At 29.1% G+C, this 24273-nt stretch overlaps 2 protein-coding genes across 4 annotated transcripts in view; one reads left to right on the forward strand and one right to left on the reverse strand.

Annotated features, from left to right (window-relative positions):
• Positions 1 to 4736, reverse strand: part of LOC121116943 (multiple C2 and transmembrane domain-containing protein) — a 41789-nt gene extending 37053 nt beyond the window's left edge. For both annotated transcript variants that reach the window (XM_071887680.1, XM_040711264.2), the window contains exon 1: positions 4598 to 4736. In XM_071887680.1, coding sequence (XP_071743781.1) covers positions 4598 to 4618 — 21 coding nt within the window. In that variant the 5' untranslated portion in view covers positions 4619 to 4736. The remainder of the gene's footprint in view (positions 1 to 4597) is intronic.
• Positions 4737 to 17411: 12675 nt separating this feature from the next.
• LOC121116944 (TLD domain-containing protein 2) lies at positions 17412 to 21836 on the forward strand. 2 transcript variants are annotated; one of them, XM_071887682.1, is made up of 2 exons: positions 17412 to 18095; positions 20468 to 21836. In XM_071887682.1, exons 1-2 carry the CDS (start codon positions 17631 to 17633, stop codon positions 20735 to 20737), a joined length of 735 nt encoding a protein of 244 aa, XP_071743783.1. In that variant the 5' UTR covers positions 17412 to 17630; the 3' UTR covers positions 20738 to 21836. The 2 variants fall into 2 exon arrangements, with proteins under 2 accessions (XP_071743783.1, XP_040567202.2); XM_040711268.2 differs by having other exon boundaries at positions 17416 to 18084.
• Positions 21837 to 24273: the final 2437 nt, after the last annotated feature.

A 24273-nucleotide genomic window follows, 5' to 3' on the forward strand; every position in this document is an offset into this window, starting at 1 on the left:
TCAGGGTACTTGTACAAATATGATTTATACAGAACAAAAGGTTCACAATTTTTACAAAAACAAAACGTAAACAAAGTTTTATCTATAAGATCGGTCTAGGATTTTCAGACTGAAAACCAAAAGTAATAAATACATACGTCCATAATTATATATTTATATTATCAGAGCAATATACAACGGCTATATCGACTGGAATAAATTTTTGATCCTTTTTTTTTTTTTTAAATTTAACTTTAGAATTTTTTTGTGAACAGCTGTGGATTTTTTTATTTTATTTAATATTTTAAAGTTTATGAATAGCTGCGGATTTTTTTAAAAATTCCAAAAACCATGACCCTTCCAAAATATAATCGTGCGGACACACTTGTACTATTTAAGGATCCTTAGATTGCAATTTTGTATATAGAAATTTCCATAGCTTCAGGAGATTTGTTTTCTATCTACAACAATCTTAATAAAATATTCTTCCTTTTTGAATAGTTGTCTCATATTGCCATAATATCTAGAGTTGTAAAAAAATATTACCTGAAACCCTAAAGTAACTTGATAACTATGTGGAAAGAAATACATTGAGACAAAAATGAGATTTCGATTGGAAGTTTGACATATTAAGACTGTAGGAGGAAAAAAAGTTGTAAAGTTACAATCTGGTCGAGATTTGACGACATGACGTGAGAACCAATTTAAGTTTGATTTTTTAAATAAATATTTGAGGTATAAATTACTTTAACATGCGAGGAACGAATTAATATAAATATCAGCTATAAGAATGAAGTTAAATTTTTATTACAGCATCAAATTTGAATATTATTTTTCTATTTCGAATAGGCGATTATTAATTTATGCAAAAAAAAAAGAAAAGAATAATAATAATGTGGTGTCATATTAAAGCCTTGGTGCCAGTTTATATCTTTGATCAAACATTTGTATATCTTGTTGCCTCTGAGTATTTATTTATTTATGGTGGTCTGTTGTACTAGAGTATAATTAAGGAGGAAATCAGATTAATTCCTGCTTATATCTTAGCAGCTACGGAGTGAGATTTGATAGTTGCTCGAAGTAAATCTAATAAAACATCACTACAGCTGTGCTCCTCTCCTCTCAAGCATTCTTCTAATTGCCAGGGATACCATGTTATGATTTTTTTTATTTACTGAAAATCCTTACGATTTGCAACTCTATTCTTAACATTCTGGGGATAAATAAAGAGCTTAGTAAATACGTAATTGATATTTCAAAAGTAAAAAGGTTTGTCAAAAATAACCATATAATGATATTGTCATTATTGTAAGATTAATGTTATATTTAGAGTGATGGGACAATTAAAAAAAAAAAAAATAGAGATACCCATTCCAATGTGACTCTTGTAAAAATTCTCGATGACAATTCTTTAATATTTTAAGATATATATTTATAAAAAAAACTTTCAGTATAATTTTTTAAGAATTACAATTGATAACGTAAATCAAATAAAGGAAATACTCGGGGAGCTTTTTAAAAGGCGAATTTTTTTCAGGGCAAGTAATCCCAGCACAAACTTTCCAAAGGCAAACTTTTCAATGGTTATCTTTCCTAGATCTCTTTACAAAACTTGTTTGCCTAAAATGATAATATCTCTACCGACTGCATGTATTTGGAACACTTTTGTTCACGTTTAGATTGTGTTCACTTTTTTTTTCTCCGTTTTCGAGCATTTACTATCATACATTATTTTATTACAATATTTATAAATAATAAGACTCTAGTAACAAATTCACATAGTAGTAATAAATTGTTAAATACCAGTTAATAATATTTAAGAATCGGAATCGACAATCGAACATTATTTTCCCTGATGCTAATTCCAGAAAAAAACACATCCGATCATCCGATTCACATTAATAGTCCCATCTCTAGTAATATCACATAACATTAATAACAGAATTATACCATAAATCACTCAACCTTTTTAAGTATATTTCAATGATTCATTCTTGTGGGAATCATTTGTATTTATTGCTAAATTATATACTTCTTGTAGTATTACGGTATTGTAGGGGAGATCAGAAAAGTTTAAAATAGACACTTTTTCTCGAATATCAAATAAGGTATCTCTTCAAAATTTACATTGCCATGTTATAATTTCTAAATATATCAAAAATAGCAGAGCTATGTTGTATTACATTTTGTTCTGTCTAAATTAAGTAAAAAGTGTTGCAACTGATCTTGGTCTCCCCTACATTATTTTAAAGGGATTATATGAGTTAGTCCTGCTATAAGAAGTATATTTTGGTATCGAACACACCTAATTTTTTGATGCACAAATGTAGACATTTCAATATTTCGGTCACATGGTTTAATAATTTGATCAATTGGGATATGTACTCTGGAATTTATTTAATATAAAAATAATTGTTTGTATGCCCTAAAATTCTTAATAATATTGGTAAATGGCCTTATTTTATAACTGAGTGTCCGCTTGGAATGTGGGGCTATATCCCCTCAAAAACCAAAAAATTGCGTTTCGCGACTTTTTTAAGGCTTTGGGAATATTAAAGTTTAAATACTGATCACCTTCAGCAGATATGTCTTTTCTCGAAGTATTATACTCTTTTTTAATATTTGGACTTGCAAGGATTGCTACAATTTTCACAGCTCTAGTAATTGATATTTCTTCTATTAAAAGAAAATTACTAAGAACTTCAAAATTAATTTACCTTTTGCCTGAATGAATTAGACGTAAAAAATATAAATATAATTAAATTGTGTTATCCAAACTTCTTGTAGTTTGAACCAAATGTGTAGAATGACGACTCCTGACGGGTATTCAATTCTGAATACAGCAATTACAATGTCCTTTGGAACTTGGTTTTCAGTTCGTATTTTGAAGAATTGAGATAAAAAAATGGTAATCCAATTTCCCCCCCCCCCTCCAAAAAAAAATCCAATTAAATAAAGCAAAGTATATCTGTCATGACGTTTCATTAGATCATCTACAAACACTTGTGACAAGGAAGTAAAAAGGAACCTACGCAAGAATTACTCCAATGTCGATCCTCAATTCTGCTCTGATTATAACTAGGATTTACAATTATAACTCTGTTACAAATGCTCCATGCTCAGGGTTACTCTCCGTCTTTTATGAGCACACAAACATGTTCATTTACTCTTCAGGTTGCCAACTCCCAAAATTGGTTGAACTAAAAAAATACACCCGATTTTTATCACTATCCCCCCACATATTGTCGAATAAATTTGAAGTCTTTTTAATCCCCTCCGCATCTTTTTCTTATTGAATTCGATATTTTGAAGCTAGTGTTTCGTTGGTATGATTAAATGAAATTTATATTTTTCAATAAATTTCTCGTGAAAATAAATATTTCCCAAAAAATTTCCCTGATTTTTAAAATCCTGGAATTCCCGGGAAAACTGAGTATTTATTTATTACTCAAACAACTCTTCAATCTTTAACATCTAAACTTTCAATATAAATTATAATATCCAGAGGTGGGACCTAGACGCCATTAAAACATTCAAGGATTTAAATTTGCAGTATAAGGACTTTTCCCATCTCTTAAATATCACTAATATCCTTCTGGTAACATTTTGAAAAACACAAATAATGTTTCATCAAGGGGATATGTATTACAGCTAGTAAATAAATTCGATCTAAGAACAAATTTTTACAACGTTTCGGTTTTAAGGGACTTTTTAAAATCAATTTGGACCAATATTTCCAATCAAATTGTAGTCTGGAACCTTAGACCCTTGTCTGTATAACGTTATCCAGCGATATTGAGTACAAGAAATATTTTCTTTTCAAAAGTAACTTTTTTTTAGAAAAAAAAGTCATTTAAAAAAAGGTTTATAGAAAGCAATGTTACCACATATGGCGCACAATAACTTGTCCACCTGCTGAAGTGTATCACATATGGTCTAAAATAACCATTTTTAAAGGCTTACGGATTGCAATTCATATTACTCAATATTTAAGTTAAATATATGCTTAGATTTTTTGGGGCAGGTAATATGGTGTTTGAGTGATATACTGAGTGTAGGAATGAAATATAAATTAATTTCGAAGTCATAAGCAATAAAGTTAATTTCGAAGTTAAACGAATTTAAACATATCTACTAGCTAGGAATGTCATAAAAAAAGATGCAACCCCATCAACGTGTTAAATATCCCACCTTAGTTGAAAACTTTATCTGGACCGAATATGGATTACTTTAGCTATGTCTAAAGGACTCTAGAAAAAGAATGGTCAAGGAAAATAAAAAATTTAATCTAAAACACTGGTGGAAAATATCTTCCTAACCTAATTATTCTCTTTTTACTAGGGGGGGGGGAGACTCACTCCTTCACTGGCTGCGTTCCTAGCTAGAGGAACATGTAGCATCTTCGAAATTTAAGGCAATCAGAATCGAGAACAATTAAACCCTACCTTCCTTACCTTGAGTGTCCACTCTCGGCCTAAAGTCCTTTAGTTATGTCTAACAAAAATTATAACGGTCTTTGACCGGTCTAGGATTTCCATACCAAAATCCAACATTAATTGTCACCTTTTCCTAAATATACTTTTTTTTAAAGTCCAGAAGTAACAAAAAAAAAACTTACCTGAAAATTAAAGAACGACATAATGGTCCCAATGTTGAAATTTAAGACAGTCACACTAGAATGAAACAACTCAAACTAAACATCAGTTATTCCATGAGTCAGACAAAGACTCTTTTATTCAAGTGTTTTTTATTCATTTCCACCTACAAATGATAGGACAATAATATGTTTGTTTTAAGTACATAAGTGCTCCTGGTGAAAAGGTTACATCATGGAATTGATTAACCTTTATTACCTACATAATTTCTTTTATACCTATCAATTTCTTAACAGACACTAAGTCATTAAATGCTAAACTAGTTTGTAGCCTTGTTAGCGTAAATGATACAAATTGAAACATTGTAATAATAGCGTTGTGTCGGTCCTTACTTAGAAACAGGCTTGGACCCTTCCACCCTTTTTCCATTCATTTGTTTATTTTAGAAGTGTAAAAAACAAAACATGGAAGGATAAAGTTTTGTGGGAACGATAGAACTAAAAGACTAAACGGAAAGGAACAAACATATAAGGGAAAGAAATACGATCAAATCATCTACAGCTTTTCTATCGACTTATATATGTTTGTTATTCTCGCATGATTCATGGTTTAAAATGGTTATTTTTTATAAAATAATTGTTTAATATTTTGTTGTATTATCTTTATTAAAGAATTCAATTAGAGATTTGATTTTTTTTAATATATATAAAGTTAAAAAAGAACTGAATTTGCTTTTTAGATACTAAATACTTAAGTAAATTTTCCACTATAAACTTAAATAATCTCATTAGAAAAAAATACAATTCAATAATTAAATGTGGGCAATAATCAAGAAATGTGATGCACAATTTCATGCATACTTGCACCTATTTTTTTTTGTTTCGGTTAAACGGGAGCTTTCATAAACTAGGAATTGCAATATGTAACAAACTCCATCGTCCGTCTGGAAACTTCTTCAGAAACATTGCTTCTTCAAAATGGGCCTAAGCCTAGATACTTTTTACTCAAAGTTGAACTACTACTATAATACATTGCACTACACACTACCATTATGCAAAAATATATTGTAATTAATAAGAATTGGCTTATTATGATAAATAATTAAATTAAGCCCACAGCGTAGAACATAAATTGCCTTCAAAACCTTTAAAATAGATCTTATTGCAGCTGACAATTTTTAAGACAATCAGCAAAGAGAAGGAAAAAACATGGTCTTCTTCTACTGAGTGTCCACTCTTTCCCTCGAGTCCTTGCGATAAATATAATGTGTCTATTACATAGAAACAAATTCAATAAAGTCGGAGATTGTCAATATAAGTGTACTAAAGGAAGTACTCTACGTTGGTCGTAGTTATTCAGCGTCGATAAACTTTGCATTGAAAATGTTTAAATGTACAAGAACTCACTATTTTTAAATATGATGTGCTAGACGTCAACTACACACTCTCTCTTTGTTAAACCTAATATAAAGTAAAATTAATTGTTTTTTTAAATTTTATATATGAGGCCTGACATGTTCTCAAAATTAAGTCGGGATTACATTTATATTCATCGACAAATTATCGTCCATATCTATCAATAAATTATTCTTATTAACTCCTTGTGTGTACCGCTATTTGTAATTAAAGTAGCCTAAATTGATCCTCATAATAAAAGAATGAGAAATTGATTGATTTTATTTGAATGACTTATATCGGGGCCAGTATAAGTCTTATATTAGTAAAAAAATTGGATTAAAGTAAAGTTCAAATTCTTGGGTATTTCCACTCATTCCACAAATTTGAATACAATGTCAAAAATTGATTCATATATGTCTATGAAATATTGGGCTATGTGTATATTTAAAGTACAAATTTTATTGTTATTTTTTCCTTTCCTTGATTTTTGTTCAAGATTATATTAATGTTAACGCATCAAATATGTACTTTCCTTTTCTTCTTAATATGATGCCTGAGCTTTAGCAACGCCACTTTGTCAAAATGTGTCTTACACTATCAGAGAGACGCACAAAATTTTCTTAATTTTTTACTTGGACAAACACGTTATCTTAAAGATAGCCAATGAAAATTAGCTTATTTATGTTAAAATTTTAAACTAAAACGATTTACTTGAAACTATAATTATAGTTTCTTGTAAATTTATATTGCAAAACCTCCTTGTATACAACATTTTTTTGTTCCCTTTGTCTATTTGATGTAAATATGATCAAATATGAGCATTTTCTTTTTATACTCTTGAAAATGCAACACATAATTGAGCATGTAAATCTACTGATTTTGGTAAATATAAAACAAAATATTTCAAATATTTGACGTGTGATTTATTTATTTTATAACTTGCTATGTTCCTTCTTCAATATTATGAAGATTGAAGATACATACTAAGATTAACTCGCTCATCCTCTTCCTAATTTCCTTTTTTAATTCGTATTTATGTCCGAAATGGTATTATATCCTGATAATATATCAATTCTGTTAATGCCAATGACTGTAATTACTTAAGAGATAACTTTGCTATAACCTTCACGTTTTAACAGATTTGGGTTCTTCCTTAGTAATTACGTTTAATTAGATTAGCTACAAACAGCTATGAAAGGAAGAAAATAATTTCATGGCCCACCCTGTATGAAGCAAGATCATAGACAGGAATTACTCCGTTTTTGATCCTCAACTCCAACTCTGACTCCAATAGGAACCTACACTTACAACTGGAGGTTAAAAAAGATTAAACTTGAAGATCACACTCTTTTTATAATTGCTACCTAAACTATTTTTTATAAGTGACCTGGAGTTGAATTGAGGATCGACATCGAAGTAATTCTTGACTATGTATATAATTGCTATATACGGAGTGGAGTTTTTATTTATTTTCTCCATCTCATAGCTGCATGCAGCAAAATTATAAAAGCCTTGAAAAAAAAAAAAAAAACCTCAACAACAAAACTCAAACACTGAAAGTGTTCAGAAATATCAACCCTAACTTGAATTGTAGAAGCATGATAATTATAAATGTTTTATAGTGAATTGTTGAGTAGACAAGTTTCTTGCGTTTCAAATAAAACTCTTGTTTCCCTCTTAATTCTTTTAAGAGGTATATACATTATGTATAGGACTAACATACATAGAGAAATGTATGTCTGAAATACGTGAGAGGCTAGGCCTCTCTTCCTCATAAGTATACAATATATTATTAGATTATTTCTATCCTAATATATTATTTAGACATATTTATCTGGCATGCTGGAAAATATATATCAAAATATGGGCACACCATAGAGTCAGAAGAAAAAAAGTGATAAGCAATGTTTTTAACTTTCAATAAAATTATATATTATACGTGTAAATCCTTGTTGGACTCGGATTATAATTGAAGATCGACATCCGAGTCATCCCAACATAGATTACCTTCCTATATTCAAGATGGGATTGTGTTTATTTCCTTCCTCTCAGAGTACCTTGCAGCTGAGTTAATATAACGTCATGAAAACTATGCCACTCTCCTCCCAAACATTCTTCTAATTATCAGGATTACCAAAGTTAATAGAAATACAAGGTTAGACCATCATAAAATCAGGCTTGCTAGAATCTTCAATTTGATCTATCGTACTAACTACTGGGTAAGAAAATCAGATTTTGACAAAACACCCAACCACACGTACACTATGACGTTAATATTAAAAAGCGTGGTGGAAGTCAGTCGTAAACACGTTATGATATAACTTCGCATTCTCTATTAACCTTCCGGATTACCACGTTAATTTTCAATTTCTTTTATTTTTATATACCAGCTGGACACATTTTATGCAACTCTACCTGGACAACACATTTCAAATAAACGATTGTTAATCAAAATAAATTAGAATGCGGTCACTATTATGTAGCTTTTCGTTTAAAACTTATATTATTATAATACGTCAGTAGAGAGCAGTAAGAGCCTCATGTTGAAATGTTGAAATATAGTGCTCAAGATTTGGAGCTATACATATGTTATTCCAAATCAAAATATTATTTTCAAGAAACAAGATATATTAAATAAAAAACGTCAATTTTCCTTTAAATCTTTTACTTAAAAGACATAGGTTGTTGTTAGGCCTGTTGTGGTACGGGATTTTACCATGGTTAGGTTCGGTACGTTTTTAACCTCGGTTCGGTATATAATCAAATATTATATATTTTGATATTATAGAATTTTGGTTATTTTTTTATAATTCTTCCCTTGGTCTAAACATAGCATAATATATAAATAAACCGTAGCAATTGCGTTGTTTATTATTTTTTACAAGATAAAGCATTCGTATACTTTGCGTCATACACCTTAAATATTGATATGATACCTACAAATCTGAGTCAATAAAATAAAACATTATCCAAAAGAAATAAAAATAGAGATAATGACTTACAGAATGATAAAATACGAAAACCCAGTGGTTTGGTGGAGGAATAATATAAATAAATTTACCAAATTACACTCGAGCCCGATATTGTTTTTATTTGTTGACGAATTTTACTACAAGACCGGTTTAAACAGACCAAAGTTAGACCGGACTGCATTAGATAAGATAATAATCGTCTTAGACCAGTCTAAGATTTTCAAACCGAAGCTTCACAGTAAATTACTTACTCATTATTAATTGAGATTTCAGTCTCAAACTTAAATCAGAACAGTATAAAAATTTATGTTTCAGATATTTTAAATTATTTAAATCTCACGATAAATTCCTTAAAGTGAACGCAGAGTAGTACCATGCATTACTCACTATTCAGAGTCATTAGGGTCGACGAACAGACGAACGTTGCTCTATCAATATAAGAAAATAACTTTCCCACAAATCCATTCTGTTTTTCACAATCACACGTAGTTACTCAATACATAGATTGTTTCTCCTCAAAAATGAAACAATAATGATCAAAGCTTGAGAAAAAAAAAAAAAAAATTGTTTAGCTTTCTTACATTAAAAAAACTCGCTTGCTAAAACAGGCAAAGTATTTATAACCTAATGCCTCAGAATGGGTAATCCTCTTTTCTTTTCTTTATTTATATGACCTGCTGAGTTTTAGTTACACAAACTTTTTTCTAAATTGTATTTCTTTCATCAAGTAGTCAGGCAGTTCAAAAATAACTTTACGGCAAACATTCAGACAAATTTTGTTTTATTAATAAAGATTTAATTATCTTTAAAAGGAAGTTATAATTTTGGAACTTATTGTCTCTTGTTTAAGCTCATGACAACAAAGGGGGAGGGAGGATTGAGGTCTCGTATTAAACAATTTCATAACTATTTATTTTCTATAAAAAAAAAAGTCAATTACAAATTTAAAAAAGTTTATCTGTGAGAATGATTTATTTCTAATTATTTTGGCTAATTTTAGTATGAGATTGGGAAAATGTATTGATTTTAGATGTGCGCCAAAAAAGTTTCCTTTGTAGAATACTAACATATAAGGAGCATAAGAAATCGATAATTCACTCATTGCAAAAAATTACATCAATAAATTTTTGAACGTTTCAAGAAAGAAAAATAATTTTTCAAGGTTCAAATCAAGTTGAAACAAGATCTGTGAGCAAAAAAATTTCATATATCATTGGTTATTTGGCTATTTATCCCCCATTTGACAAGACTAATTTGCTGTCCTACATCGACATAGTGAAATATTGCCTAGAATATATCTAAAATCATTATATTATCGTAAATTGATGCTAAAATAAGCCAAAATGTTTAAAATGTGTTATGGAAAGACTTAGATTGAAGCCAAAACTATTTTTGTAATTCTTAGATATGCCACATTCATAATTTAAATCGTCATCTTCATACTATTTCATTTTAAAAATAATAATCACTCTATTGTATACAGATGAAGTATAAGTTTCATAGGAACACTTATTTTTGGCCCTCATTCTAAGTATACAGAATATCTATGGTTAGTGTATTTTGTGTATATATTTTAATTATACTTAAAGAAAATTTCTAAGAAGTTGTAGAATTATTACATAGAGCTGAGAGTTTATTTATAATATTAAAATAAAGTTTATCTTTATGTATGTATGAAGCTTTTAACCAAATGAAGGAATTTTTTATTTAATGCATAATGATAATTTTTTAAACATGTACCATCAAGGGAGTATACAGGCTGCACTGTATGTAATGCTCCCTGATTTATATGTGATAAAATGAGTAATCAAAAACTAATGGCTAACCCTTTAGCCGTATCAGTAGATTACTAATAAATTAATAAGTTAACGCATTATAACGTATACCATATTTGTGATATTAAGTTAAAAGAGTATGGTTAAAAAAAAAAAAAAAAACTGAAATAACGATTAACTATTACGAAACAATTCATTAGAAGTTTTTCATAGAAAATCAATCAAATTAATAATGAAAAATGATACTACATAGCAATGATTAATATTAAATATTACAAATTGATTCAATAAATTATTAGAGACAAATGTAAAATATATATATACATACACAAAATATAATGTGACATTTTATCTCAGAAATAAATATAACTATTATTAATAAAAATAAACTCCATCTTTATCCTATCATACTTCAAATACACTAAAAAGACTTATAATTATCTTAAATAAATAGTACATCTACATATTTGAATCCATGGAGCATACCAAAGGGTTTACCCGAAGAAACGTATGTTATACAAACACCTTTTACATAATTTGAAGCTAAGCCCCTCTTTGAGACCATTCAGGCAGTTGTTTTTAAATAGAGGAAATAGAAGAAAGATATTCTAACCAATGTTATTAGAAATGTATTTATATTAACCTTGCTATAACTTGATCATCCATCTCAAGAGAGCAGATTTGACTCCATCCTTGCAAAGGAAATGAAAAAATTGCAAAATTGTAGAGATTTATTCATGATGAGTAGGAAATTTTGATATTTCAAATATAATTAGTATCTACTTTATTTAAATTTATACGAAGCATGGTATTATTTAGAAACATTAATTATTATTATTTATTAAGAATGATGACGTCTTTATCGTTACATTGAAATAATTACCATTATTAAGATAATTTATATAAATATTATAACGTTTGTTTATTATAGTAAGTTAAAAAAGTATGGGTAAATTAAAAAAAAAAAAAAAATACAACTAAAAAAAAACCAATCATATTAATTATAAACTTTAATAGAAGTCCTGAGCAGAGAAACAGACAAATTTAAATGGACAAATGATCCGATATACAGTAAGGTGGAGCTTATTTTTAAAATTAGAGAAATATTGAGGTCTGAGGTTCCTAAATTTTTCCTTTTAGGCTGAAAATATCGTATATAAATTTTTGAACAGGTTTGAAGAATATTTAGAGAATGTAGAAAAAAACACAGTTTGGCGATTAAAAAAGGTTGGTCCGATTGCTCTTTTTTATAAATTATTAAATCAATCACCTTTGAAGTAAGAATTCTCGTCTATCTTGGGTGTAAATTATTTTAAAATGCATTATAAAATAAATATGTAAGTATTTGAATATAAATATAATATTCACCCTCCACTAATGCTATTTTAAATGTAGAAGGCTAATTTCTATAGTAATAAATTATTTAAAAAAAAAAAAATATTTAACAGGCAGCTGATATTAACAATGACCTTCATTCAGTATTAACATAACTCTTTATCCCATCTTCTCCTTATGCTTTCCAAAAAATCCCTTCCCTAGTGTTATATTTGGCCGGCTAAGTGGTAGAAGCAAAAATTGATTATTTGCTCTTTTCTGCTTCCTTTCATTATTATAAATTTTATGGTCTGTTTGTATTAATAACGAAATATAGCTTGTTGCTTCCTTTTTATTCTTATTGTTTACAAAAAGGGGTTCATGTTCTATAAACGTTAATAACTGTCATTTAAGCACCTATTTGCATTCTAAAGTATTGCTGTACTTATAATACATATGTATATCCTTTTTAATCATCTCTGTATTTTAAAGGCTTAAAGTTGAATCACTCATTACGAATGTAAATATGAAGTTTACTCATGCGAATATTTCTCAATAAAATTGTTAATGTAGCGTCTTTAGATTTTATTTGTTTCCTTATAATGATAGTCCAAGGGATTCAACCATCCTCCTTATTTTTCCTTATAGATTCATTTGTTATACTTATATAAACAAGAGATAAAACCCTAACTTTGTAAAATACGGAAATCTTTTAATTAAGAACACACATTTAGGTTTCATAGATAAAATAATTATGTAGTAAAAATATAATTGTGAAATGATTTTGCAGTAGATTAAAGTGAAATTTGAAAGTCTTACCTCCTTGACTCCCTCAATTAATTCAGTTATCACGATTTGATCTATATTGTATCTCGCAACTTTTTTTACAAATAGAAAGTGTATAGTGTTCCACTCGTTGTTAAGGTGCAAGTAAATTACCAAAGTGTTCAGTGACTTCAGACACCAATTAGATGTCCTTATTGAGGCCAAAGGAGGATATGTTGAATTAAAAGTTAGTGAACTATGTATAAGCTCTCATTAAAAAAAGATTCAATATCGGTCAGTAAAGTGAAAAGTTATAAGTGTTTCTGAAATTAAAATGGAAGGGTAGTTTTTTCCAAGTATACATTAATACTTATATATGAAGCAGACTTTAAATTATACTTATTAATGGGCTGGTTATTTATTAAATTTCTAGTAAAGACTAGAAACAGTTACATAAAACAAGCCCAGCTTGAGAAATTGAAAAAGTATATTTGTACATTGTATTGTAGTAATACTTTATACACATTGTGAAATCTTATTCGGAGCACTGCCTTCTCTTGTACAGTCTCTCACTTAGTTATTTTCAAGATAATATATCTATGTCCCTGCACTGTTTTATTCTCAACTTGAAGAATTCTTTCTTACGTTTGATATGAATGTTATCCACCTTTCTTATATGAACAATAAACAATAAAACAAATGCATTTTGAAAGGTCCTTTTAATTAAACTACTTTTCATTTAAAGGAAATTATTCACAATAATCTTAATACAAAATGTTCTTTAAAGCAAAAATCTAATCTAGTAGCTGCTAGAACTCTCAAAAAAGTCTCATTAGCAGCATTTACTGATTACTGATTAATTAATAGCATTTTACCGATTTTGTAATAATTCCAAGGTTGGGATGACTTCACTATATTGCTGTTTCGGTATATCGGTAATATAGTACTGATGCATTTAAAACGGTACTATACCAACAGAAGCGTCTGCAGGAGGTGGGCTGGAGGGGCTGTAGCCCCCTCTCGCCGATATCCAAACTTTCAAAAAAATAATTCAAAAAAATTTAGTCTTGTGTGAATAGCTGTGGATTTTTGAGTTTTTTTTTTTGGAAAAAATGTAATATTTGAAATTTCAATAATTTTTTGTCAAGAGCTATGGATATTTGAAATTTTTTATGAATAATTATAACATTTTCTGGCGAAGATTCATTTAAAGAAATATAATAAAGCATTATAGTTGAAAATTTCCTCAGTAGATTAGGGCTCACAAACATGAATATTCATAAATCCAATTTTTTAAACATAAGCATCTCAACATCAAAATATGTATAAAATATTAACTGAATACAGATTAGTAAAATAAAACAAAAGGACATACATCAATTTTATTATGGATTTCCGTCAATATAGAAAGGAATAAATAACAAACAAGCCACGTAAATCAATAAAATATGAAATATTAAGAACAAAATTATATTTACACTAACTACTTGTCTAGATGAGTTTGATATATGATATTTCTTTAATATAAGAACCCTAGTCTCAAGCACACTCGATCTTCTTAAGAATCTTGAATTCAAACTTTAATTGCACGAATATCCTCTGCAACTATGGGTTCTCCTCTCCTATAGTTATATTCTTTGCCAGGTAACCCTTAACTTTTAATTGAGAATTCTCTATCGAACAACGCGTCATATTTAAATAAAAAAATAAAGGTCATTTATAGGTTGGATGCTCAAAAGTTGACAATACAAAGGGCTTTTATATCTTAACTTTTTAGAACTAGATATCAAATATTTTTTGAATTTTCCATGAAATAATTTATTTGTTAAATACATGCTTAAATTTAGACTTTGGCATAAATATTTAACAAATTATATATTTTTAAAATTGAAGACACGATGAATATGGGTAACAAAGGCGTTGAGAAACTTTTTTAATTAAATAACTCTGAGGAATGACGGGTATTCTCGCTAGTAGGAAATACTATTCGTTGATACCTTAGACATTAATAGATATGTATTCACATTGTACATATTATATTTTATTTTTGGCAACTGAATAATATGCAAATATATAAAATAAGTTCATTAAATAAAATGAATTGAGTAAATTCGAAAACGAAATTATTTATTTGCTATTGAACAAAAAAAAATTACATGGAATGTTTTGAAGAGTTGTATCATGTTTGATTATGTAATAGAGCACGGAACCAAAAAATAAACATAAGATGAATCATTTTTAGAGTTGTGTAAAATATGACTAGCCAAAAAGGACCAAAAATCAACGAAGTCATCCTTACTATTTCAATAATGTTTTAGAGGAGAGCGAGCATCTTAGCTGGTATGACGTTACATTTTTTTACATACAAGGAGCTTTTCGATGAAAGACATTAACACAAGTTTCAGTACGTATTTCGGAAGGAAATGGAAATGACTCGGATGTCGTAACCCAATTCTACTCTAAGTCCAACAGAGACTTACACTGATAACAAACCCAACAGCGCCTCAGTGTTAATCTTTGTTTTTACGGACTAGTTATTAATTTAACACATAGACGGAAAAGTCCTGGGCTTAGAAAATAAAACAATTTTTTTCCCGTTCAGAATTGTGTTTTTTTAAAATTATCATTAGACGATAATCTAATGTTATACGGGATAAACACAAAAAAAAAAAAAAAAAAAAACCTACGAACGATCCTTGGGGCATCACTAAATTTTCCTCAAAATAAGAGTCCTTCACCCATATGTTTTATGCTCCGTCTACATGGAAAAGTTTTTTGAGAAAACGCAATATATTTTTCCGTTTTGGACTTGCATCCATACGTGGGTGATATTCCGTTGAACCTTCAACAATATTTTATTAAAACGGCTTATAAAATGGACGTACTGAACAACATCGTTTACGTGTTGTCGTGGATGTGGACAGTTAAACGGAAGTTGTTCTGTACGTAGATAACTTATCTCACAAACGTCATGTGATAAAAAAATAATGTCAGGTGCAGGAAATCAAGATTTAAGACATTTAATAATAAATAATTTTATTGAAGTTCAATTATTGATCCAAATTTTAATTATCTGAGGAGTTACATAATTATATAAGCAGATTATCAACAGATATATAAACATTCATAACCGGCTCAAATAAGGCAGATATCTTCCTCTTGTGGACGCGCAAAACTTTTTCAATTCTAATTAAAAAAATACTGCAAATGCCAGTACTTCACTGGTACTAAAATTTACATTGTATTTATTGCATCATAATTAAAGGAGACGCCATCTTGGGGCTCAAAGTTGATATTTTACTACATAAAATACAGAAACTCCTAATAAATCTTGATTAAACTCCATCAAATTGGTTATAGGAATATTCTATTGATTCCCCAATTTTGTAGATTTGCTGTATATCACGTCTTCAACTTTATTATATCTAGAAGCCTTTCTCCAAAAAAAACATAGGAATAAAGACTCAAAATCAGTTGGAAGTGTCATTAGCCAATTTCTATGAATAATGAAGTTATTATTTCATAACTTTTGGGAATAGTTCACACAAATGAACAAGAACAAATACGAATTCAACCAATCAACATTCAGAATGGGAAAATAAGCAGAAGAAATGGCTGGTGAATGCAAGATACACTGTACAGTGAGGTAACGTTCTGAGATATATTGTTTTATAAAAGGTATAATTAAAAAAATATATTTTTTAAAGAAAAAGAGACAATGAGTTTTACAATTAGTTATCTAAATTATTATCAAATGTCATGATGTGTTGTGGTATGTTTAATATGTATGTCAACAATTACGCCATTTTTATCACAAAATGGCATATTTTTGAATACAATATTAGAGCTTAAAAAATATTCTTGGAACCTTTATTGTATCTCGTAACCTTTCATACAAAAAGAAACAGAAAAAAGTCCTAAAATCAGTTTGCATTTAGTTATCCCGTTCTTCCCATTATTATCTAATAATTATTTATAATTATAGTAGAAAATTTAACAGGACATAATTTAAATTCAACCAAGCGATGTTGAGAGCACGGATTTGTAGAAAAGAAGCCGGAACATCGACAGCTGACAACAAAATACACCGTATATTTTTATGTTGTCGAGGTAAACCGTATATTTTTGTGCTCTCGAGTTAAAGACGTGCAAAATGATGAGAATTCAATACATTTTGATGATATATAGTAGATAACATAACCGTTTTCATAAAATAATGCATCTTTAGGCAACACACATTTGTTTTTACATCTATTTAACATTTAATCTGTATTTTGTCATGTATTTTTGTTTCGACTGTTTTTACAGCATAATATATTTATATATCAATTTTGTATTTATGTAAATTGACAATTCTTCAATGGTATAAGCTCAATTTTGACCCTTTTCACGATTAACTGTATAAATAAAGTTAATTGAGTAATAAAGACGCACGCTCTACTGTCTCTGATGCAACCTCATGACGAAGGAAGAATATCAATTTGTGCCCAACGTGGGATAGAAAGGAAGGAGTGGAGGTAGAATGGATGGACGATGGATGTAGGCCGGCGTTCACTCCTTCCTCTGTTTTTTCCTCTCAATTCTTTCTCTTTCTTATTTTGTAATAGAAGTGTGTGTAGTTCTATATTATTGTTATTTACCAGAATCTCTCATCCCATTTGACGGCCACACTTTTATCATTTCCTTGGTTTTTTTGCTAGTAATATTTATTAGACATAAAATCTGGCAGCATAATAATTGAAGTGTATTATTAATTATATTGTCTATTGAGTGCCTCTGGAGGAAGGGAATAGCTTCTAAAAGCATTCACATGGAGTAGATTTTCAGCACAGAATGTCAAGATTTATCTCTGGATCTGTGAATTGGCTCCGCCGCAGTTTTTCTGAGCACGATGGAGGCCTGAACAGTAACAGTCGCAATGACAGTAACAGCGCCAATAGTAATAATAATAATAATGGGAAGTGTGAGAAGTTGAAACGATTTGCTAATTCCTTTGATGTGGAGAATCTCCTCCTGGAAGATTCCTCAACTCCAAATCTGATAGGAGGTCCTTCCCACGTTCTCACAGATGTCAACCTCCTCATTCCACTCTCAAATTACTTTCCTAGTCGAATCCTGGGTGCGGATTGGATACTCAACTTCTCCACTGCTCAAGATGGCTTCAGTCTCGGATCTCTCTATCGAAGACTCGCTCAAGGAAGAGTGGATAGTCCTGCACTGTTAGCCATTTTAGATACTGAGGGGACATGCCTTTGGTGCTCTCGTCTCGGAACCATTTCGAGTGCAAGTAAAAACCATGTACAGTACTTAACTCTGAGTTCAGTATACTTTGCTCTCATCCAGGGAAATCATTCGTATTTTTTGTTGTTTTAGACATCCAATACCATTAATATTAAGCCGATTACTCCCTCAGTGATTAGGATTCAGGATTTCCACCCATATGTACATCCATTTTGCTCTTACAAATCATATACTATAAATGCTACATCATGCGCCATATTTGTGACTACATATTTTAAATGAGTCTCTAATTTTGTATTTACATTTTGCTGATTTCATTTTTGAGAAAGTATTAGATCATAGGGTATTACAAAATTGGAGCCTTTAGTAATTGTAACTAATATTTACCTTTGCTTTAATATACTATTTGTATACTAAAGTTGGGCTTCGTTGATTTTGAGTTCATCTTCATTTATGATGAGTAAAATAAATCAATGATAAGAATAATCATCCCTATATGATGAGCTCTGGTTACCCTCAAAAACTAGAAATTGACTATTGAGTTATGTAATTTGATTATATTAATTTATAAAAGAGGGCGATTCTTTGTTATATATTTTCATCCTTTCAATTTCATTATGTATCAATGTTAAATTGATATAAATTTGTCAAATTTTGTAGCTCACTTATTCAAAACTTGGTTCTTACGAGCGTGTATTATCATGAAGAAAACAAAATTACTTTCCTTTAATTTTTTGTCCTCCCTAAATGTGAAACATTTTAGATCAAGAGCCTTTTAATTATTTTTCTTGAATTTTATTGTTTAACGTTGAAATGAGATAACTTGTTTCTATCGTTAAAATATGAAAGATACATTTAATTAAATCTAAAAAATATATATAAGCAGATTGCACTAATTATAATTTATACGTCCAATTACGCTTTATTGAGCTACATTGAGTCATTTTAATGATCAACAATTAATTGATGTTATCATTTCATTTTGTTCTATTTAAATTACGTATTTATTATGTACTTAAAAAGAAAATAATTGTGGGCATTTGAGCTTCATAATATGCCACATACCTCTTATCAATTAGTATATAAATAGGCAAATATTACTTTTTAATATATCAGTCATCTAAGCAATATTCAATTACGGCATTATTATCATCACAAGTGTTCTAAATTCGTCATCTCATTTTTTTTGGTTGAAACTTGTCCAATTATTTGTTTATACAAGATACGGCATATATATCACAGTTTTTCTATAATAATATGTAACATGTGATGCTGATACATTCTTACAGATGTTTGTTTTTTACATGGATTTTATAAGTAATTTTTTCTAATCAATTATTAGCTGCATATTATTTATCATCTATTATAATACTCGATTTGAATCAGTCTGGGTTTTGTCATACTTTGGTTTTACATCTCCAAATCCCCTATACAAAAGGAATACATTATTCACTTATAGTATTCCTCCATTGCTTAGTTTTATTACTTATATTTGACCCTCATATACCTTAAAAATATGTTATTACATCGCTATACCATATTCTAGATAAAAATTAACTATTACAATGGAAAGGATAACACATTTTTCTCTAATTATGTGCTTTTCTCTTCCCAAATCGATCAAAATAAAAGTACAAATTTACCATTTTTTAATACATATTACTTTGATTTAATTCACCTAAAAGTGTTATATCATTTGCATCAAAAAGTATTCAATGCAAAAGATCATTTTTTTATGTTTAACGCCATTTAAGGAAGTTGCATCAAGATTTATTAGAAATTGGTTCCTTTTGCTATGTAAAAATATCTACTTTGATTCACCAAGATGGCGTCTCCTTCAATTATGATTCAATTTATTACGTCAGTGGAAACGCTTTATACTTGCATTCTTAATAATTATTATACATATATTGAAATTTGAATAATTTTTTGATACTTGTTTGACATTTTTCATTTATTAGTTTTTTTTTTATTGTCTATTGTTTATGATGGCATGACATAGCCCGTAATTTCTGTTTGATAACTATAAATATTATATTACATAAAATTAATTACCTTCGAATGAATAGATTCATATCCCTTCCACATAATTCAATCCAAATTTATAGTGTCAATACATGATCGTATGTTCTCTACTTTTTATATGTATATATTACAGCTAGTTTGCGATATATATTCGGAGAATGCGTTCCACACCCAGGCCAAATAAACTGAAGTAATGTATTGAAAGTTTTTAAAAGTCTCATTTCTTAGCAAAGTGGAGTAAATTTTCTAGTTCGAAGTAACATATATTAGAAACTAAGTGTAATCAGAATTATCCATTTTTTTTTGTCAAAAACATTCGTCTTGAATATTTCTACCTTATCTTAATACATATGTCAATAAATGTATTATGTCCTAATACTGTTTTCCCTTTCATACTTTTTTAGGAGGCCTTTTATGGTACAGGTCAGAGTTTTTTATTCCGTTTGAAGCCGGATTTCCAAGTTTGGCCTTGGAGTACAGATAATGATTTCTTCATCTCATGTTCCTCTAACTCACTTCGTATTGGAGCGGGTGATGGCCATTTTGGGATTTCCATTGATGAGGATTTAAACATGGGAAGAACCCAGCGTTGTGCCACTTACAACAATGATCCACTTGTAGAGTCTGAAGACTTTGTAATTAAGTCCCTAGAAATATGGACATTTAGCTCATAAAAAATGAAAACAAAGATCCTTAATTACTCATTTAAACATATAATACATATTATAATCACTGTTACATCCTGAATTATGATCAGTGATCACACTTATAATTATTCTTTTACTTAGAAGAAAGGAAAACATACTTTAAAACTCATTTATATTTCTGTGATGTCTTAAACATTTTATTTATTTATTTATTTTGTACTAGAGGATATTTTAATTTTAATTTTCTTGTTCCATTTCTCAATTTGGATTTTATAAAATACGTTGATTTTATTTTTTAATTTGTTTTATCAGTTTCTCCTATATAGATATATATATATATATGTACGAGGTTTGATTAAAAAGAAAGTGTAATTTTCTAATCCCGAATTCAATTTTCAATTTTACTCTTCTTCTTCTTCTAAAATAGTTATTTTTTAGAAAATGCTTCATTTTGAAAAGTTTTTAAAGAGTTTTCCCTTAAATTAATTTTCTTCCATTTTTTTCAAATAGTAGAAAATTGCGGAGCACACCAAAAGACGTCAAACCTTTTTCTCTCTCAAAAACAAACTAGATTTGAAAAATTGCTGATATCGTCAACATATGATACAGTGTGAGCATGTGTACCAACCCAATAATACTAAAAAAATGAGAATTAAATTCAAAATGAGAGAATAATGGTTTCTTTTTAATCAGAGTAGTATATACATACAAAATGGAATCATACAATTAGTGCCCAAAGTAAAGTATAATTAAACCAAGGTTGTTAATTTGTGGAACCTATTAGGTTGTAAACTTTTTAAGATATAACAATTCTAAAACTTGTAGACTTGAAAATAAATGTGAAAGAACCTTCTTTGATATTGATGAAAAAATTATTTTTTATATTTATTATTTGATAAATTTATTATTAACTTGTAAAAGATATATTTTATAGTGAGCAATTTTTAAAAGAACAAAGTTTTACAATTTATATGCCTTTTTCAATTACTTGTTGTCTTATATTCAGTGCAAATTATTATATTACTGTTAAACGTTTATAAATACACCCATCCCTGAGTTATCATCTATCAAAGTTGTTATAACTACTTAAAACATTACTAATAAAAATCGATATACTATTGTCAAACTTTTTACAATTATTATTTTGTTTCATGTTTTTCATGGCTGTTGTTGATTACAAGGTCGTAGGAAGTGTTTTATTTGGGGACCAAGTCTATATTTATGTACCCCCTTCACTACGTAGAACAGTAATCAATCGGGACTCTGCGAAGTACAAGGTGTCCGTGATGCTAACGAAGTAATCGGGAAAAGTATTTAGTAAAAAATGGTTATTAATAAATATTTTATTTTCTAGGAAAAATGTCATGTCATTATCAATCCCCCCCGTAAAAAAGTGTTTTCTAAAGGAACAGTTATAAAAAAGTATTAAATATTTGGCTAAAATTAGATGGTCTTTCAAAAAAAAAAAAAAAAAAAAAAAAAATACAACTTGGGGCTTTGCAGTGACAAAAAGGTTAGAAATCACGGGCGTAGAATAACAGAAAATTCATTTTCAGAATAATATTGCTGTTCTAAATTTACATTAAATTTTTGATGCGTAGAAGTAATTTTTTCATCATGTTTTGTTTAAATATATTCCAATGTTATTGGCAATTATTTGTTTTTTACGTTTATCAGAATCACCTTAAAAATTGTATTTGTAATGCTTTGTTTAGAATTAAACGTAGAAATGACATAAATATAGTTAATTTACAAAAAACTTTGATTAATTGATACTATATGAATGGCTTTTGGTTACTTTTAAAGTGATAAATAAAGGATACAAACATTTATTCAAAAGTATCATAATTTAGAACACTCCCTCAAAAAGTAATAGATTGTACTTAAGTGTCAATCTTGAAAAAAAATCTTAAATTGATTATAAAAAAGCTTTCGAGTCAAGAGTGATATCTATCGAATCCAAATTAAGTCTTGAGTCTTTGATCGGAAGATCAAGTTAAGTCGCAAGTCTTCAAAATATGGACTCAAGTCCGAGTAATTTTCGACAGGTCCTCAAACGTACTTTATAGTTCTCAAATAATAAGCTAATTATGTTTCTAGGTCATCATTTTAATTATTTTTCTCACTTTGTAACTGTTGTAAATTAGGAAAAGACTGATATTGAAGGTCTTGTCTACCTTGGAATCCCAATACAACCGGTCTGAATGATGTACAAATTTTTAACATCAAAGTCGTTTTTGCATTTAATTCCATTTAAAATTGTGGTATGTCAAATAGAACAGGCATTTTCTTTAATTTGTCAGAATCTTCCTAGGATTTGTTTTTGTAAGCTGTGATCCGCGGACGAGCGTGCATGAGTTATTTATCAATCATAATTCTCTTCGTACAGGAGTGATAACTATTTTTTAAACCTTATTTAAAATCTGGAATTTCTAGTCTGGGACTTCAAGCCCTCTTGAAATTCATTGATCCTCCCTGATAACTTACTTCAGAAGCAACTTATCCAACTGAAGCTTATTAACATATCATGTGCAGACCGAAAATAATTTCAATAAACTAGTGAAAAAAGATTTTATGATTTTTGTATCAGCTACTCGTCTCTAGTAGAAGTTTTTAGTTTTTAAATCGAAACCAGATGTAATTGGCCAAGAAACTATCAAATCATTCATATCCGCTTTTTTGCAGTGAGACTAATTTTTTTAGGAGGTTTTTTTACATTTAAATTTTTTTCTAAAAAACAGTTATTTTATATAGAGTAGAGATTTAAAAAATATATATATTTGAGGAGGGTGGGGGGCTACAGTCAGTACCTCCGACCCACTCACTGCAGACGCCCTTAGTTATAGTAAACAACGCTGATGTCCTACTAAAACATCAAACTCATTACAATTATATTGATATTGAGTGTCTCAATAGTGTGAGAAGTCCATTCTAATGTTATCCAATCCAATTCATGGCTAAAGTGTCCACTCACCTATGAGTCCAGTCATGCTATGGAGCTAAGTGCATCATAATTGGTTCCTTAATGATCCTTCTCAATGTCGTGGTGGGTTGACTTTCAAAGAAGGGGGATCTGTAAAAAGTGGGAGGGGGATCCATGGTTCATGGCAATAATAATAACAATCGCCAAAGGGTATTAAAGATATATTTTGAAGGGGTGTCTAATCATAAGAAGACTCGAAATTTTTTTTCTAAGAAAATACAAGATTCGCCATTCCTAAGTAAAAAAAATATACTTATGTAAATCCAATTGACATAAGTCCTCTTCTGTGAAAGTCAAGCCACTCACTACTGTTTGTAAGTTGCCTCATGGATACAGATTTACAATATGTGATGTGCGCCTCTTTACAATTTTCTTAATAATATTAAAAGACTTTATATACTACTAGTCATGTTCAGTATATCTGCACATTAGTTGACCAAATTCAAAATTATCATGGAACACGAGATGTGTTTAGGTGTTGTTATTGACCTGCTAATTTTTTTTCTGTGCCATCAAAAATCGTTACCTTCTATCCAGTCAAGGTTCCAGTTTACACATGAACATATGATCAAGACAAAAA

Source organism: Lepeophtheirus salmonis, chromosome 4 (genome assembly GCF_016086655.4).
Source record: "Lepeophtheirus salmonis chromosome 4, UVic_Lsal_1.4, whole genome shotgun sequence".
NCBI lineage: Eukaryota > Metazoa > Arthropoda > Copepoda > Siphonostomatoida > Caligidae > Lepeophtheirus > Lepeophtheirus salmonis.

What these genes read in the sequence shown, in the direction of transcription:
- LOC121116944 (XM_071887682.1), top strand. Translation starts at nt 17,631, where the DNA reads ATGTCAAGATTTATCTCTGGATCTGTGAATTGGCTCCGCCGCAGTTTT. An exon ending in CGAGTGCAAGTAAAAACCAT is followed by an intron (nt 18,096 to 20,467) that starts GTACAGTACTTA and finishes ATACTTTTTTAG; the next exon opens with GAGGCCTTTTATGGTACAGG.